The 20,497-nt window shown below is 39.9% G+C and overlaps 1 protein-coding gene across 1 annotated transcript in view; it reads left to right on the top strand.

The window, feature by feature from the left end:
- Positions 1–20,497, top strand: part of pde11a (phosphodiesterase 11a) — a 144,599-nt gene that overhangs the window by 62,710 nt on the left and 61,392 nt on the right. The window contains exons 4-9 of the mRNA XM_060930569.1: positions 318–458; positions 783–847; positions 3,160–3,292; positions 4,183–4,258; positions 17,776–17,843; positions 17,965–18,057. Of these exons, the coding sequence (XP_060786552.1) occupies positions 318–458; positions 783–847; positions 3,160–3,292; positions 4,183–4,258; positions 17,776–17,843; positions 17,965–18,057 (576 nt within the window). The remainder of the gene's footprint in view (positions 1–317; positions 459–782; positions 848–3,159; positions 3,293–4,182; positions 4,259–17,775; positions 17,844–17,964; positions 18,058–20,497) is intronic.

Genomic DNA, 20,497 nt, shown 5'->3' with positions numbered 1-20,497 from the left:
CATTTGTAGTGTGAACGAATGCGTCTCAGTGTGTCCAGCGCTTCAACCTCAATGATAATACAAACAAATTAATAATTTAATTCCATAATTTAATAATAGCTAACTCCCTCACTTCTTCACTGAACTCAGGTTGAAATCCAGTGTCCAGTATCTTCAGGCAATAAGCAAGCATCAAATCTTTGCATAAAAATAAAGCTAGCAGCCCACAAAAGGTGACTGACATGTGTGTACTATTGAACTCTTGAACATCCTTTAATATGTGTGTGTGTGTGTGTGTGTGTGTGTGTGTGTGTGTGTGTGTGTGTGTGTGTGTGCAGGCTCTGCTAGAAGTAGTGAATGATTTGTTTGAGGAGCAGACAGACCTGGAGAAGATTGTGAGGAAGATTATGCATCGTGCTCAAACGCTGCTCAAGTGTGAACGCTGCTCTGTACAGCTACTGGAGGACATTGAGTCTCCGGTGATCATTATCCTCTCCCCAAAGCTTTACTCTTACCCCACCTTTTCCTTTATTTTTCATTCCGTTCCTTTCTGGTTCCTTTCATTTAATTTCCTTTTTTTCTTTCCTAGGTTTTAGAGAAAAATAAATGTCTAATAGACAAGCATAATTTCCAGTCTATTAGTCCAGCCTCTCATCATTTCCTTTCCTTCCCTCTTCCTTTTCTTTCCCTTCCCTTTTCCTTTCCTTTCGTTTTTCATTTCCCTTCCCTTCCCTTTCCTTTTTTATCTTGCTAATAAATATAATCAAGCTCATGCCATGCTAAAATTCCGAAATCTATTGCAGGTAGTGAAGTTTACTAAGTCCTTTGAGCTGCTGTCACCAAAGTGTAGTGCAGACACAGAGAACAGGTAAGATCCTGTAAATTGGTTAAACACACAAAAAATACACACAAATACACACATTCTCTCAGTTTGCAGCTCAGCAGGAAACATCTGCTAGACCATGGTGAAATGTGTCCTGGCTAATAGGAAAAGTTACATTGCTGTTAATATTCCCAAATGGTGGTCCATAGAATTGTTGTTAATGTTGTTTTCTATTGCTAATTTAAATGGATGCTCTTTTATTATCAGCCACAGAGCCAAAAAGACAGGAAAGGGAGAAAGGGAGAAACTCAAATCAGTTTAAAACACTATTAACTATACATTTTAAATTGGCTTCTTTTTACAGTCCTGCTATATTGCAGTTCTTCTCTAGCAACAATACTTTTACACTGAAAAGTCTCACCACTGAATAAAGATTAGGATTTAGCTGATTTGATATGAACTGTGACAGAAAGTGGTTTCAAACCCACTTTGTGTTTGGGAAGTGCAAATAAATCTCGCACCAAGTTCTGCACTCTGTTGCCTGCTGATGAATTTTTAAAGCTGCACATTACAAGGCTGTTAAATATTTCTTAGCAGACTCATTAACTGCTTAGCAGTGTGTTGTGTTATGCTGAGCTGCGTCGATGGGGACTGCGCTATGCACATTTGATTGATGATTATCCAGTACTTCTGCACCAGAGGTTGGGGTTTCTCCCCATGTCAGCTGCTGCTCACATCCTCAATTCTGCACTGCACAGAATCTTTGGACTTTCTCTGTTCAGCACTTAGGAAAACCCAAACCCCATAGCTCAGCTCTCTGGGCAGCCACCACTATTTTACTGCAGACACAGAAGACACAAGTCCACCTGCCAAAACATACAACCATTAGCCAATAAAGGAGAGAACTGGGTGGTTTTGAGAGTGTGAACATCATACCAAAGCTGCTTTAGAGAATGTCGCTGATTGCTCTCTATTAATTTCCCTGAGGGAACCCTCCCAAAGGGATCAATAAAGTTTTACCTAATCTAATCTAATTGCAGAGGAGAAATACATCGGAGTGCTATCGGAGTTCGTGTGTTACAAGCGTGATTGTGCAACATAGCTACTTGTTTCTGGCATGATGGTGCTAAATGCAAGTGGAATCATTATGGCAGCAGAGAGGACACACACTGCAGTGCTATCAAGGGGCTGTATGCCACTCATCCCTCTCCTTTCTCACTACAAACACCTGGCTAATGCTCCAGTGCCAAACTGTGAAATTGCATACACTGATGGCTGTTTCTATTACAACAATGTTTTTTTTTTCTTTTTTATGTTTGATGACACTATCAAAGGAACAAACCAAAGCGCAAAATACATTTTACATGACTGTTTAAAGATCCATACTATGCATAAGAGCGTGTAAAAATTGTGGGAGTGTTTGATCCAACGGTGCAGTTATCTCAGAAGGCATGGTTTTACGTGCGAGGGACAAATAAACAGCATCTAATGGATGAGCATAATTTCTGATTTTATGTCCAGCCTATTAGGCCTTTTTTTTTTCTTTTTAAAATACATGAAGTTTAAACACTTTGAAATGGGAATTATATGTGAGGCTTGCTTCAGTGAGAAATCCCAAATTGTGCATCTGAAGGTTTACAGCTTCAGTTGGCCAATAAGTGCAACATACAGAACTTTATGTACCTAGTTTCAAGAATACTTCCACAGCAGGAGCCATTATGTCCATTATGCTTGTGTATGTGTGTGATTTGTTCCATGCTGCCCCCCAGACTTGAGCTACCCAATATACAACCCCCGAGAGATGGGTCTCATTGCACCTCTCTGACACACATCTCACACTCTCTGACTAAAGCAGCCCAGCAGCTAGCTGGTAGCTCACATGCGAAAGTGCTATTAACTGTGTTACAGTCATGTGGGTGTGATGTGGAAACGTGATAGGGCTGTGCTGTGAACATAAGAGATTGGGCTAAGGATACAGAATGAGAGCGCAAAGAAGGAGGCATCTACCGTATATGTCTGTCTGTGGTACGTGGGTGGATATGACAATCAGAACGGTAACTTTTCATTACTCCAGCAGACTTGGGAGAAGCTTATTAAAATACATGAAAGGGTCATTAGATATGAATCGCTGCCTGGGGAGGAGCATCATAAACTCCTAAGGAGCTTTGACTTATGGTAGACAGATTGCATTTATTAGTGTTTATCCTTCACCTTATGTAACTGGCTATCAGCATCCAGTACATCCACCAACACACAACTCCAATGATGGTCACTGGATCAGTTCGAACCCCTTTCTACATTCTCTTGTCGAAAATGTGGAACCCAACATTCTTCTTTCTTTCTTATTTATTTTTCAGTTTTAAGGACAGTATGGAGAAGTCCTCATATTCAGACTGGCTGATTAACAACAGCATAGCTGAGCTGGTGGCCTCCACTGGTCTGCCGGTCAACATTAGCGACGCCTACCAGGACCCCCGCTTCGACGCCGAGGTAGATATGCCTGCTCGCTTTGCAGCCCCAGTGCTACATTCCCATCAGCTCACAATTAGGACTACTGTAATCATCAGCTTCCAACTGAGAAAACCGTTATGAATGTCACTATGAGCTGTAATTACTAGTTAAATGCCCTGTAAAAAAAAAAAAAAGGAGGCCAAGCTGTGAGGTATAATGGCTGGTACAACATTCGATATCACTTTGGCAACTAAGAAATGCAAGCAACATTATTCAAAAAGTACTCTGTAGAAAGTAATCAATATTTATTAAATGTCTTGCTGAAAGGACTTTTCGAAGAGAGAATTTGATTAATATATGCCCACCTCAGCACTGTCAGTATGTCAGTGCTATATTTGATATAAGGTTTTACCCTGGTAATTTGTGCCATAAAGCCAGGCATACACATCAAAATTATTTCAGGTAGATAAAGGATTTGGGCTATATGAGACATAAACCAGAAACAAAGGTAGGGAAGTGACTTGGTGTTGCCATGTAGGGAAGTGTGCTATTTGCCTGGATCTGTTTCCAGGTAGTGATCAGTGTACAGTGTAAATGAAGCAACAGACCAGAGTGATGTGCTGCTTTGCACCAGTCCAGCTTTGATCTCTGGCTGCTGTCGCACACTGATGAATTATATAATATAGCTTTGATGTATCTTTGGCTAAGATTCTTTTAGATTCTCTCCTGTTTCTCTCTCTGAAATTCTGGCATCCATGCTGTTATATAGTGTGCTAACCACAATGTGCTACATGTCCTATGGGATTCAGGCAGGGTGTCTTTTGCTGAGTTGTGCCGCAGGCATTATAGTAAGTGAGGTAAGTTTCGTACTGTACTGCAGCATGACACAAATGTAGTGAATTGTATGTGTTGCCAATGTTTTGCATTAGGCAGATCAGTTTTCTGGGTTCCACATCCGCTCTGTCCTGTGTGTGCCTATTTGGAACAGCAACCACCAAATAATTGGTAAGTTCATAAATCCATGTCCAATGTTTTTAACTACAGTACCATTTCCACCCTGATTATGTGTTATACTCTTCAGTAGTGTGTCTTGTATGATTATATAGTGGTGCTTGAAAGTTTGTGAACCCTTTAGAATTTTCTATATTTCTGTGTAAATATGACCAAAAACGTCATCAGATTTTCACACAAGTCCTAAAAGTAGATCAAGAGAACTCAGTTAAACAAATGAGACAAAAAATATTATACTCGGTCATTTATTTATTGAGGAAAATGATCCAATATTACATATCTGTGAGTGGCAAAAGTATGTGAACCTTTGCTTTCAGTATCTGGTGTGACCCCCTTGTGCAGCAATAACTGCAACTAAACGTTGCCGGTAACTGTTGATCAGTCCTGCACACCGGCTTGGAGGAATTTTAGCCTGTTCCTCCATACAGAACAGCTTCAACTCTGGGGTGTTGGTGGGTTTCCTTACATGAACTGCTTGCTTCAGGTCCTTCCACAACATTTCAATTGGATTAAGGTCAGGACTTTGACTTGGCCATTCCAAAACATTAACTTTATTCTTCTTTAACCATTCTTTGGTAGAACGACTTGTGTGCTTAGGGTCACTGTCTTGCTGCATGACCCACCTTCTCTTGAGATTCAGTTCATGGACAGATGTCCTGACATTTTTCTTTAGAATTCACTGTTATTCATTGTTCAGAATTCATTGTTCCATCAATGATGGCAAGCCATCCTGGCCCAGATGCAGTAAAATAGGCCCAAACCATGATACTACCACCACCATGTTTCACAGATGGGATAAGGTTGTTATGCTGGAATGCAATGTTTTCCTTTCTCCAAACATAACACTTCTCATTTAAACCAAAAAGTTCTATTTTGGTCTCATCCGTCCACAAAACATTTTTCCAATAGCCTTCTGGCTTGTCCACGTGATCTTTAGCAAACTGCAGACGAGCAGCAAGATGAGCAGTTCTTTTTGGAGAGCAGTGGCTTTCTCCTTGCAACCCTGCCATGCACACCATTGTTGTTCAGTGTTCTCCTGATGGTGGACTCATGAACATTAACATTAGCCAATGTGAGAGAGGCCTTCAGTTACTTAGAAGTTGCCCTGGGCTCCTTTGTAACCTTGCCAACTATTACATACCTTGCTCTTGGAATGATCTTTGTTGGTAAACCACTCCTGGGGAGGGTAACAATGGTCTTGAATTTCCTCTATTTGTACACAATCTGTCTGACTGTGGATTGGTGGAGTCCAAACTCTTTAGAGATGGTTTTGTAACCTTTTCCAGCCTGATGAGCAACAACAACGCTTTTTCTGAGGTCCTCAGAAATCTCCTTTGTTCGTGCCATGATACACTTCCACAAACATGTGTTGTGAAGATTAGACTTTGATAGATCCCTGTTCTTTAAATAAAACAGGGTGGGGGTGTTGTGGCTCAGGTGGATAAGGCGCCATACCATAAATCCGGGGACTCGGGTTCGATTCCGACCCGAGGTCATTTCCCGATCCCTCCCCGTCTCTCTCTCTCTCTCCCGCTCATTTCCTGTCTCTACACTGTCCTATCCAATAATAAAGGTGAAAAAAAGCCCCCCAAAAAATAAAACAGGGTGCCCACTCACACCTCATTGTCATCCCAGTGATTGAAAACACCTGACTCTAATTTCACCTTCAAATTAACTGCTAATCCTAGAGGTTCACATACTTTTGCCACTCACATATATGTAATATTGGATCATTTTCCTCAATAAATAAATGACCAAGTATAATATTTTTGTCTCATTTGTTTAACTGGGTTCTCTTTATCTACTTTTAGGACTTGTGTGAAAATCTGATGATGTTTTAGGTCATATTTATGCAGAAATATAGAAAATTCTAAAGGATTCACAAACTTTCAAGCACCACTGTAGTAGGAATAAGGTGTGTGTGTGTTTAGATTAGATTATTTGTTTGTGAATTAAAGGTTGTGACGTGTGTTCCTGTGGATGTGTGGATATGAACAGTAGAAAGTGAGAGAATATGTGCTTTGTGCAAACTGTGCAGTAAGTCGGGTGTATCTAGGCGTGGGTGGACTCAGGAAACAGATTAAAAATCATTATAACCGCACAACGGCATGTAAAGGTGCAGTACAGAGTCAAGGACGTGTTCATTCACAAAGACGATCTTTCTCTCCCTTCTTTCTCACACACAAATCATCCCTGAGGAACTCTGAGCAGATAAGAGATTAATTCTTGGAATTATGCACCACACAAAGACCAAATGATTTAGAATTTCAGCAACAGAAATAATATTTTTTCAAAGATCTTGCTCTATTTTTACCTTTATAGATTCACATTTACCTTGACTGTTTAATATGTTTAATTGTTTAATCTCTCTCCTGGTCTTTAAAAACTGAATTTTCCATTTACTATCAATTAGACTCTTTAACCCAGGCTTTGATTCTTTAACGAGTGCGTAAAAGGGCAAGAGAAGTAAAGGAGGCCATTTTCTCTCCAGCATCTAGCCAGACGAGAGGACTCGAACATAAAGGAAGCCAAGGATACTCCCATGACAGCTTAAACCACGTCATAATCATTGCCACACACACACACACAGAGTCTTTCATCCCTCCAGCCATACACCTCTGAAACACTTCTCATTTATCTCTTCATGTCCTAGATATTCTGACACCATTCAGACCAGGCAGAAAGTACATCAGGACAAGAGGAGGTGGTTTTTAAAAATAAATAAATAAAAATTATTATTTATTATTTTTTTAAGCACCGTTCAGTAATTAGGGCTGTATTCCATAGTATATTTCACCATCACTGGCACATAATTAGATTTAAATTATTCTTCAATTTATATTTGTTGTGTCATAAATTTCAAATGTTATCTAATTTGTCTTACAGTTTCTATATGTCATAGGATTATATTATTTTTGTATTTATTTATAATAAAGAATTTCAATAAAGAATTTATATAATAAAGAATTATTACATTAGTTTTGTAATTATTTTAAGACAATTACATAATTAATTGAATCTTTTAAAGTTAACCTAAAATTCTCAGCTGGCAGTTGCTTTTATTTGAAATGATTTATGGCTGAAGAAGAATCCAGGCAAACAATCTGCATGGCTTAAATGGTGCTAACAGTGACACAAGTTTGAATTTTCCAGTTGACCATAAGGTAGTTAGAGGAAGAACTGAGACAACCACAACTAAGAATTGTTTCTAAAGAGTTTAATCAATTGTTTGTGAACAAATAAGCGAAAGAATCTTGATATAATGATAGTATTACACAATAATAGCGATCATATAGTAATATGAATGGCCATAAATGTTGTTGACATTTTTAGTATGACATTTTTGTTGTCGCCTGGGATATTAGTGATTTTACAAATGTACAGGCAGTACAGACAGAGCACCAGTCTATCAACACAATAATAAATGTGGATCATCTAGAAACATGAACCCTCACTGCTACAAAACTGGATTTGAGCATAGAAGGTGAACAGGTCCTATAACTGTTTCTTTAGCGCAGTAGATATACACATATATCATTAGAGCAGTAGTTGTAGGGCTGTATCTTTAGAGCAATAACTCTACATTTCTATCCCTAGAGCAGTAGGCCTGGAACTGTATGTCTAGATCAGTAATATATATTTGCTATATAGTTGCATGGATGTACTGTGCCTAGGGCAATAGCTGTAGGGCTGTGTCTCTAGAGCACTAGCTGTGCAACTCTATATTTAGAGAAATAGCTATTGATTTGTTCTAGAGAGGTACCGCTAGGGTTATATCTCTAGAAGAAGTATCACTGTATGGCTGTATTTGTAGAGCAGAAGCTGTGGGGAGGTTGGGATGCATCTGTAGAGCATTAGATATGGATCTGAATCTCTAGCTGTATTTCTGTTGTAAGGCTGCATCTGTAGAGCAGTATCTTCAGGACTGTATCTGTAGAGCATTGCCTTCAAGATGATAACTTTAGAGCAGCATATTGAGGACTGTATAGAGCAGTAGCTTAAGGACTATATCTATAGAGCAGTAGCTGTAGGGCTGAATCTCTAGAGCAGCAACTTCAGGGCCATATCTTTAGATCAGTAGCTTCAGGATTGTATCGACAGAGCAGTAGCTTCAGGACTGTTTCTCTAGAACAGTAGATTCAATGCTACATAGGACAGTAGCTTAAAGACTGTCTCTAGATCAGTAGCTTAAAGGGTACCCACAGCGAAAAATAAACATAGGCTAGAAATATTACACGTTTTGCACAAGTGCATTTTGACTACCCTGTATTGTCACAATGTGCTGCATAAAGCAGTTTAAATTTCTTTTGTATTCCTGCTCACTCAAGGGCGCAGCCATATTGCCATTTTGTGGGTGGTGTCTGACGTAGTAACATTTATAGGTTTCCTGTATCTTGATTGGCTCACTGCTCCTGACACTGCAGCGTAGCCAGATGTACAAAACATTGTTGAAAAATAGCGGAGTACAAAACTTATGGTTGCAAAAATAATAAACATAATAATAAGGGAAAGTATTTTTTTTTGTGTTTTATTGCTGATAACCGAGAAATGTAAACAACTTGCTAAACAGTGGCTACACAACTGGGAAATAGGTCACACTTTAGAAACACTCTCATTTGGTCAACATTCTGTTGTTTGCAATGACCATTTTGAGCCCAGTTGCTTTGAGAGGAATCTACAGGCGAGTGCTTGGGCTACGCAGATCGCGTTAGACTCAAACCCGATGTGTGCCAACAATATTCCAACACCATCCATAGAAAAGGGATTCAGGCTATGCAAGAATATTAGGTAGAATAGTATAGACATTCAAAGTGAATATATATACATACAGGGTTAGTCAAAATTATGTTAACACTAATGGATTATTTTTTTCCTGCAGATAGACATATGCCATGGGTGCCAGATTAAATGGTACTGTTGCTCGCTGGTTCTTGTGTGTTGAATACGATGGCGAACAGGTTGAGACTGTCCTGTAAATCATCTTGCACTATATATATATATATATATATATATATATATATATATATATATATATATATATATATATATATATATATATATACAGTTAGGTCCATAAATATTTGGACAGAGACAACATTTTTCTAATTTTGGTTCTGTACATTACCACAATGAATTTTGAACAAAACAATTCAGATGCAGTTGAAGTTCAGACTTTCAGTTTTAATTCAGTGGGTTGAACAAAATGATTGCATAAAAATGTGAGGAACTAAAGCATTTTTTAAACACAATCCCTTCATTTCAGGGGCTCAAAAGTAATTGGACAAATTAAATAGTTGTAAATAAAATGTTCATTTCTAATACTTGGTTGAAAACCCTTTGTTGGCAATGACTGCCTGAAGTCTTGAACTCATGGACATCACCAGACGCTGTGTTTCCTCCTTTTTAATGCTCTGCCAGGCCTTTACTGCAGCAGTTTTCAGTTGTTGTTTGTTTGTGGGCCTTTCTGTCTGAAGTTTAGTCTTTAACAAGTGAAATGCATGCTCAATTGGGTTGAGATCAGGTGACTGACTTGGTCATTCAAGAATATTCCACTTCTTTGCTTGAATAAACTCCTGGGTTGCTTTGGCTTTATGTTCTGGGTCATTGTCCATCTGTATTATGAAACGCCGACCAATCAGTTTGGCTGCATTTGGCTGGATTTGAGCACACAGTATGTCTCTGAATACCTCAGAATTCATCCGGCTGCTTCTGTCCTGTGTCACATCATCAATAAACACTAGTGGCCCAGTGCCACTGGCAGCCATGCATGCCCAAGCCATCACACTGCCTCCGCCATGTTTTACAGATGATGTGGTATGCTTTGGATCATGAGCTGTACCACGCCTTCGCCATACTTTTTTCTTTCCATCATTCTCATAGAGGTTGATCTTGGTTTCATCTGTCCAAAGAATGTTCTTCCAGAACTGTGCTGGCTTGTTTAGATGTTTTTTAGCAAAGTCCAATCTAGCCTTTTTTATTCTTGAGGCTTATGAGTGGCTTGCACCATGCAGTGAACCCTCTGTATTTACTTTCATGCAGTCTTCTCTTTATGGTAGATGTGGATATTGATATGCCTACCTCCTGGAGAGTGTTGTTCACTTGGTTGGCTGTTGTGAAGGGGTTTCTCTTCACCATGGAAATTATTCTGCGATCATCCACCACTGTTGACTTCTGTTGGTGTCCAGGTCTTTTTGCATTAATGAGTTCGCCAGTGCTTTCTTTCTTTTTCAGGATGTACCAAACTGTACATTTTGCCACTCCTAATATTGTAGCAATTTCTCGGATGTTTTTTTTTCTGTTTTCGCAGCTTAAGGATGGCTTGTTTCACCTGCATGGAGAGCTCCTTTGACCGCATGTTTTCTTCACAGCAAAATCTTCCAAATGCAAGCACTACACCTCAAATCAACTCCAGGCCTTTTATCTGCTTAATTGAGAATGACATAATGAAGGAATTGCCCACACCTGCCCATGAAATAGCCGTTGAGTCAATTGTCCAATTACTTTTCGTCCCTTTAAAAACAGGGTGGCACATGTTAAGGAGCTGAAACTCCTAAACCCTTCATCCAATTTTAATGTGGATACCCTCAAATGAAAGCTAAAAGTTTGGACTTTATGTCCATGTCCATTATATAACTATAACTTGAACATGTTTCAGTAAACAGGTAAAAAAAAAAATTTGTGCCAGTGTCCAAATATATATGGACCTAACTGTGTGTGTGTGTGTATATATATATCTCATCTCATTATCTCTAGCCGCTTTATCCTTCTACAGGGTCGCAGGCAAGCTGGAGCCTATCCCAGCTGATTACGGGCAAAAGGCGGGGTACACCCTGGACAAGTCGCCAGGTCATCACAGGGCTAACACATAGACACAGACAACCATTCACACTCACGGTCAATTTAGAGTCACCAGTTAACCTAACCTGCATATCTTTGGACTGTGGGGGAAACCGGAGCACCCGGAGGAAACCCACGCGGACAACATGCAAACTCCACACAGAAAGGCCCTCGCCGGCCCCGGGGCTCGAACCCAGGACCTTCTTGCTGTGAGGCGACAGCGCTAACCACTACACCACCATGCCACCTGTATATATATATATATATATATGTATTAGGCTTGGCACGGTTATGGGAAAAAAACCGAACCGTACGATACGCCTGTTGCGGTGCAATACGCGTATAAACCGCGGTACCCCTATTTAAGACGTTCGCCAAAAAAAAAAAAAGCCGAATGCCCGTATGAAACCACGTGGTTCTCTTTCGCGCGAACAGGGGTGATAGCGTTCCGGCGCCGCACCGGATTTCCGGCGTACCGCGGTGCCCGGAAAAAAAAAATCTAGTTCGCCCATTATCCTGTGTCATTCTGAGATGCGCAGATAGACAGTAAAGGGAATTCGGAATTCTCTTTACTGTCTATCTGCGCATCTCAGAATGACACAGGATAATGGGCGAACTAGATTTTTTTTTTTTTTCCGGCGAGGGGAGGGGAGGTTTGTTTTAAACAGTGCAGTGATTGGTTTTATTGCAATATTTTATATTGACTGTGTGTGTATTTTGTTATAAATCGTTCTAAGAATACAGTGGCACTTTAAGATTAGATAAGAAATCCAGCCATACGTTTCAAAACACTGCACTTTAATTTCAAGTGAAAAAATACATCCTCACTCTCAGGGATTAGAAGAGTTTTTGATTCGGTTTTTGTATATAGGTGGTTGGTTGGTCGCCACATAAAAGTTTAAGTTTTAACACACACATCTGTTCAAAAGTAAGCTTTAAGAACTCATTTTTATTTCTTCCAATTATGAAAACTCTGTATGTGACAAAAGACACCTGGTTCCTCTAGATGCCACAACATGGCAGCAAACACTCCTGACACTTTGTATAAATACTGTAGTAAATAAAAAAGCTGTTGAAATCATCCATGTCTTCCCTCTTGCTGTTTCAAAATACTACCTGGCTTTTCATCAGAGATTGTTCATAAAATGTGCTTATGTCAACTCAAACTCAGTTTGTGCATGATTATTTCATTGTAACTATAATTTTAACCTCTCTTAAATGCTGTATCCTAAACTATGTTTACTTAAGGTAAATAGTAGGCTATATGCCCAAATACAGAGTACTTAAGATTAAAAAAAAACCCCGCAATACGTACCGAACCGCAGACCTCAAACCGCAATACGTACCGAACCGCGACTTTTGTGAACCGTGCCACCCCTAATATATATATATATATATATATATATATATATATATATATATATATATATATATATATATATATACACACACACACACACACACACACACACACACACAGTGGGGCAAAAAAGTATTTAGTCAGCCACCAATTGTGCAAGTTCTCCCACTTAAAAAGATGAGAGGCGCCTGTAATTTTCATCATAGGTACACTTCAACTATGAGAGACAGAATGGGGGGAAAGAATCCAGGAAATCACATTGTAGGATTTTTAATGAATTAATTGGTAAATTCCTCGGTAAAATAAGTATTTGGTCGCCTACAAACAAGCAAGATTTCTGGCTCTCACAGACCTGTAACTTCTTCTTTAAGAGGCTCCTCTGTCCTCCACTCGTTACCTGTATTAATGGCACCTGTTTGAACTCGTTATCAGTATAAAAGACACCTGTCCACAACCTCAAACAGTCACACTCCAAACTCCACTATGGCCAAGACCAAAGAGCTGTCAAAGGACACCAGAAACAAAATTGTAGACCTGCACCAGGCTGGGAAGACTGAATCTGCAATAGGTAAGCAGCTTGGTGTGAAGAACTCAACTGTGGGAGCAATTATTAGAAAATGGAAGACATACAAGACCACTGATAATCTCCCTTGATCTGGGGCTCCACGCAAGATCTCACCCTGTGGGGTCAAAATGATCACAAGAACGGTGAGCAAAAATCCCAGAACCACATGGGGGGACCTAGTGAATGACCTGCAGAGAGCTGGGACCAAAGTAAGAAAGGCTACCATCAGTAACACACTACGCCGCCAGGGACTCAAATCCTGCAGTGCCAGACGTGTCCCCCTGCTTAAGCCAGTACATGTCCAGGCCTGTCTGAAGTTTGCTAGAGAGCATTTGGATGATCCAGAAGAGGATTGGGAGAATGTCATATGGTCAGATGAAACCAAAATACAACCCCGATTCCAAAAAAGTTGGGATAAAGTACAAATTGTAAATAAAAACGGAATGCAATAATTTACAAATCTCAAAAACTGATATTGTATTCACAATAGAACTTAGACAACATATCAAATGTTGAAAGTGAGACATTTTGAAATTTCATGCCAAATATTGGCTCATTTGAAATTTCATGACAGCAACACATCTCAAAAAAGTTGGGACAGGGGCAATAAGAGGCTGGAAAAGTTAAAGGTACAAAAAAGGAACAGCTGGAGGACCAAATTGCAACTCATTAGGTCAATTGGCAATAGGTCATTAACATGACTGGGTATAAAAAGAGCATCTTGGAGTGGCAGTGGCTCTCAGAAGTAAAGATGGGAAAAGGATCACCAATCCCCCTAATTCTGTGCCGACAAATAGTGGAGCAATATCAGAAAGGAGTTCGACAGTGTAAAATTGCAAAGAGTTTGAACATATCATCATCTACAGTGCATAATTTCATCAGAAGATTCAGAGAATCTCTGTGCGTAAGGGTCAAGGCCAGGAAACCATACTGGGTGCCCGTGATCTTCGGGCCTTTAGACGGCACTGCATCACATACAGGCATGCTTCTGTATTGGAAATCACAAAATGGGCTCAATTCAAAGAAGAAGCCGTATCTAAACATGATCCAGAAGCGAAGACATCTTCTGTGGGCCAAGGTTCATTTAAAATGGACTGTGGCAAAGTGGAAAACTGTTCTGTGGTCAGACAAATCAAAATTTGAAGTTCTTTATGGAAATCAGGGATGCCGTGTCATTCGGACTAAAGAGGAGAAGGACGACCCAAGTTGTTATCAGCGCTCAGTTCAGAAGCCTGCATCTCTGATGGTATGGGGTTGCATTAGTGCATGTGGCATGGGCAGCTTACACATCTGGAAAGACACCATCAATGCTGAAAGGTATATCCAGGTTCTAGAGCAACATATGCTCCCATCCAGACAATGTCTCTTTCAGGGAAGACCTCGCATTTTCCCACACGACAATGCCAAACCACATACTGCATCAATTACAGCATCATGGCTGCGTAGAAGAAGGGTCCGGGTACTGAACTGCCCAGCCTACAGTTCAGATCTTTCACCCATAGAAAACATTTGGCGCATCATAAAACGGAAGATACGACAAAAAAGACCTAAGACAGTTGAGCAACTAGAATCCTACATTAGACAAGAATGGGTTAACATTCCTATCCCTAAACTTGAGCAACTTGTCTCCTCAGTCCCCAGATGTTTACAGACTGCTGTAAAGAGAAAAGGGGATGTCTCACAGTGGTAAACATGGCCTTGTCCCAACTTTTTTGAGATGTGTTGTTGTCATGAAATTTAAAATCACCTAATTTTTCTCTTTAAATGATACATTTTCTCAGTTTAAACATTTGATATGTCATCTATGTTCTATTCTGAATAAAATATGGAATTTTGAAACTTCCACATAATTGCATTCCATTTTTATTTACAATTTGTACTTTGTCCCAACTTTTTTGGAATCGGGGTTGTAGAACTTTTTGGTAAAAACTCAACTTGTCGTGTTTGGAGGAGAAAGAATGCTGAGTTGCATCCAAAGAACACCATACCTACTGTGAAGCATGGGGGTGGAAACATCATGCTTTGGGGCTGTTTTTCTGCAAAGGGGCCAAGACGACTGATCCGTGTAAAGGAAAGAATGAATGGGGCCATGTATCGTGAGATTTTGAGTGAAAACCTCCTTCCATCAGCAAGGGCATTGAAGATGAAACGTGGCTGGGTCTTTCAGCATGACAATGATCCCAAACACACCGCCTGGGCAATGAAGGAGTGGCTTCGTAAGAAGCATTTCAAGGTCCTGGAGTGGCCTAGCCAGTCTCCAGATCTCAACCCCATAGAAAATCTTTGGAGGGAGTTGAAAGTCCGTGTTGCCCAGCGACAGCCCCAAAACATCACTGCTCTAGAGGAGATCTGCATGGAGGAATGGGCCAAAATACCAGCAACAGTGTGTGAAAACCTTGTGAAGACTTACAGAAAACGTTTGACCTCTGTCATTGCCAACAAAGGGTATATAACAAAGTATTGAGATGAACTTTTGTTATTGACCAAATACTTATTTTCCACCATAATTTGCAAATAAATTCTTTAAAAATCAGACAGTGTGATTTTCTGGATTTTTTTTTCTCATTTTGTCTCTCATAGTTGAGGTATACCTATCATGAAAATTACAGGCCTCTCTCATCTTTTTAAGTGGGAGAACTTGCACAATTGGTGACTGACTAAATATTTTTTTGCCCCACTGTATATATTGCCTAAACTAGAAAGAGAGAGGGAGGCACTGCCTAAAAGCAGAGCTCCTGAGGAGTGTAAAATGTGTTAGTAAATAATCCCATATTTATTTTTAATTTGCTTTTTAAGAAATAGTGCTGGATAAAACACATCTATCTTATGTAAATAAAGATACAAATTTCGTTGTCTGGTGGTCAAGTGTTTTCCGATGCTCCACACTTTGCTCCGCTATAAGCTCACACTCGGATTCAAGCTGCCACTAGCCTATATTTAGACCATATAAACTCTTGTGGCACATTGCATGTCTGTAGCTGTATTCATACACACAGTAAATAAAGAAATTGGCTTTATAGCTAGTATGGACACACACATATGCATAAACACACACACACACACACACACACCGAGTTTCTATATATAAAATAGGCTGCTTACCAATTTTTGAGTTCTCCATCTGGTCCTGGCTCTCTCGTATCAGGCTACTGGCCTGTATATAGTCCATTTCCAAAGCAGGCTTATGTGTGACATATGTTTCCAAACTGGGTTTATCCGTGAAACAATTCAATGACTGTGCCTGTATTATATTCCATAAAAGTCCATGCTCTTTACAACAAACACATTCAATGTCAGTTTTCTGCTCGGCACACTTTCCACATCAGCACCAGATAGCTGCCGAGCCCTTTCCTGCCTTCCCAACTTTGTACTTGCAAAGCACCACCGATTTCATCCTTAGAATCATCTGATGATTCGCTGCTGAAATCATTTCCCAGATATGGATAGTCCTTTTTCTGAGGTTCATACAGATATCCGGTTTCTCCACTATCTGTACTGACTTGAAGATAACTCTTTTTCACCTGACTAAATCCAGACTAACAAGTATGTTTACATTGGATACACTTAACTTCCAGTACCTGGCTATCAATGAATTTATGTCACATCCTGGGCACCATATTGGTTGCCCATGTTACAATAAAACTTGATGTGCTTTTGGACTTTTAAGCTTATGATAGTTAATCAGGTGGCTAAACTTGTGTGCATTATTATAATTAGGGCTTGTACTATCTATATCAATCATGTTTAAATGTTGTACTGGGGCCCTTTAAGGACTATATCTATAGAGCAGTAGATTCAGGACTGTACCTATAGAGCAGAAGATTCAGGATTGTATCTACAGAGCAGTAAATTCAGGACTGTATAGAGAAGTAGATTTAGGACTGTATCTATAGAGCAGTAGATTCAGGACTGTATCTATAGAGCAGTAGATTCAGGACTGTATCTATAGAGCAGTACATTCAGGACTGTATCTATAGAGCAGAAGATTCGGGACTGTATCTATAGAGCAGTACATTCAGGACTGTATCTATAGAGCAGTACATTCAGGACTGTATCTATAGAGCAGAAGATTCGGGCCTGTATCTATAGAGCAGTACATTCAGGACTGTATCTATAGAGCAGTACATCCAGGACTGTATCTATAGAGCAGTAGATTCAGGACTGTATATATAGAGCAGTAGATTCAGGACTGTATCTATAGAGCAGAAGATTCGGGACTGTATCTATAGAGCAGTAGATTCAGGACTGTATCTATAGAGCAGAAGATTCGGGACTGTATAGAGCAGTACATTCAGGACTGTATCTATAGAGCAGTCACTTGAGGGCTGCATTTATAGAGCAGTAGATTCGGGACTGTATCTATAGAGCAGCAGCTTGAGGATGGTATCTATAGAGCAGCAGCTTGAGGACTGTATCTATAAAGCAGCAGAGTCAGGACTGTATCTATAGAGCAGTAGTTTCAAGGTTGTGTATATACAGCAGTAGCTTCTGGACTGTATCTATAGAGCACTAGCTCTAATGAAGGAATATTTGGATGCAAGATTGGGGTCTGGTAGGAGTGTCAATGAAAGTACAACTTTTTATTGCCCTGTAGCATTCATCACACTGCTGAGATAGAGTAGCAACAAAAGAGAGTGTTTTCACTTCTTATTTAATCTAGATTTGTGATATATTTTATTGTAACTGAGCCTGTTTCCATAATAACATCAAAACTCTAACGACCCATGCTGCATGCTGTGTGTGTTGCAGGTGTTGCACAGGTCCTAAACAGGCTGGATGGGAAACCATTTGATGATGCAGACCAAAGACTGTTTGAGGTATGACTTGCAGCCAGTTTTAAAACTATTAGTTTGTTTTATCTTGTCTGTTGTTTCACTAATCATAGACTTCTTTCCACTATTAACTACTTCTTTGTCTCTCTCTCTCTCTCTCTCTCAGGCATTTGTGATATTCTGTGGGCTGGGGATCAATAACACAATAATGTATGATCAGGTGAAGAAATCTTGGGCCAAACAGTCTGTGGCCCTGGACGTAAGCTTCTCCAGACACACACACACACACACACACACACACACACACACACACACTTGGATTGAGAGTAGTGGTGATAGCATATCTGGAATCATAGTATAGACTCCACTTATTGCTATGGCTGTCAAGTTGGACAATTTAAATTTTTGTTGGAAAAATGTCTGGTGGTGTCTGTTGTTTTAAGACTGACAAATGATGAATTCGGTTGTATGTGTTTCCTTTTAGCCCATTTTGTAGTCCTCTGTGAACCTTAATAGCCTCTTTCTCTGATTCATAATTGCCTTTTTCTCTTAGCTGCTCGTCTGTGCGTGCCAAACAGATAAAGCTGTGCTAGCCTTCCAAGCATGGAATGTCTTCACTCACAAAACATGAAAGGGAGCTTAAAGAAAAAAAAAAGAAAAAAATTGTTTATCAGGGCTACTTTGCTATACAAGAATTCAATAAGTATCTCCTCTGCTGTTCAACACAGAGCACATGTACACACAGTTTATGTACAGTCTCATCTCATCTCATTATCTCTAGCCGCTTTATCCTTCTACAGGGTCGCAGGCAAGCTGGAGCCTATCCCAGCTGACTACGGGCGAAAGGCGGGGTACACCCTGGACAAGTTGCCAGGTCATCACAGGGCTGACACATAGACACAGACAACCATTCACACTCACACCTACGGTAAATTTAGAGTCACCAGTTAACCTAACCTGCATGTCTTTGGACTGTGGGGGAAACCGGAGCACCCGGAGGAAACCCACGCGGACAACATGCAAACTCCGCACAGAAAGGCCCTCGTCAGTTTAGTATTAATATTGCATATTAGTGTCTTGGATAGTCTTATAGCATTGACCTCTTTGTCATGTCAAACTGTATTTTATTTAAATGCTGATTCAAAAAGTAGGAACAGTATGTTGAAATTGAAATCAAAACTGAAAACAATGATTAATAAATAATATTTGACTTATATTGCACTCACAGCAATACAACAGCACATTATATGATATTTTACCTCATGATTTTTTTTTCCAAAATAAACACTCTTTACTATTTTGATTCTTGCAACACATTTTTAAAAAGTTGGGACGGTAAAGCATTTAACACTTTATGATGTCATTCCTTCTTAGAACATTTAAAGATGTTTAGGGACGGAGGACACCAAGTGATGAATTGTTTTGGGTGGTATTTTGTCCCATTCTTGCTACAAACAGGTCTTAAGGTGTGCAACAGTAATGGGGTCGTCATTGTCATATTTTTTGTTTCAAAATTCACCACACAGCCATGCCTTTATAATTGTGTGCAGAATGTGGTTTGGCACTGTCTTGTTGAAATATCCCTGGAAAAGATGTTGTCTTGGAGGCAGCACATGTTGCTCCAAAATCTCAATGTACTTTTCTGCATTAATGCTGCCATCAAAGAAGTATAAGTTACCTTTGCCAAGGGCACCGAGACAACCCCATACCGTGACAGACCCTGGCTTTTTGACTTGTTGCTGGTAACAGGCTGGATGGCCCTTTTCATCTTTGGTCCAGAGCACACAGTGTCAATTTCTTCCAAAAAAAACCTGGAATACTGATTTGTTTGACGACAATGCACATTTCCATTGTGTGACGGTCCATCCCAGATGCCTCCGAGCCCAGAGAAGTTGACAGTGCTTCTGGATACAGTTTATAGAAGGCACAGTGCACTTTTTGCACAGTAAAGTTTTAACTGGTATTTGTGGATGTAACTCAGTATTCTAGTGCTTGGCAAAGGTTTGCCAAAAATAATCCCGAGCCAATGTGGCTATATCAACTATAGATGAATGATGGTTCTTGATGCAGTGTCATATGAGGGATCAGAGATCACGGATGTTCAGCTTCGGCTTGTGCCCTTACCCTTTATGCACCGAAATTGCTCCAGATTCCTCGAATCGTTTAATGATATTATGCACCGTAGAGGGTGAAATATCTAAGTAGCTTCCTGTCTTTCTTTGAGGAGCAAATGTTTTTAAACATTTCAATATTTTTTTCCACACATTTGTTAACAAACTGGTGATTCTCAGCCCATGTTTGATCCTTAAACACTAGGTCAGGGCTTTTCAAAGTGTGGGGCGTGCCTCCCCTAGGGGGCGCCAGAGTTCTTCAGGGGGGGCGCAACGTGAGGAAAAATAAACCGGAATAAGTTACTATTATGGACATTTAGCGAACTTCAGCTAGCCTTTGCCAGAGACAAAATGGATCGATTTTTAGTACCTAAAGCTACAGTGAGTGAGGAGACAGAGTCTGGGCCAAGCAAAAAAAGAAGGAAGTATGGCCACGATTATTTAAAGTTTGGATTTTCATGGACTGGATCTGAAGATGCTCCACTGCCACAGTGTGTTGTCTGCCAAGAGGTGCTAGCTAACGATGCTATGAGATGTTTAAAATGTGTAAAACAAGATGTTTAAAATGTGTAAAAAAAAGTTTTAAAA

Source organism: Neoarius graeffei, chromosome 9 (genome assembly GCF_027579695.1).
Source record: "Neoarius graeffei isolate fNeoGra1 chromosome 9, fNeoGra1.pri, whole genome shotgun sequence".
NCBI lineage: Eukaryota > Metazoa > Chordata > Actinopteri > Siluriformes > Ariidae > Neoarius > Neoarius graeffei.
This window is presented reverse-complemented; position numbering and strand designations above follow the sequence as displayed.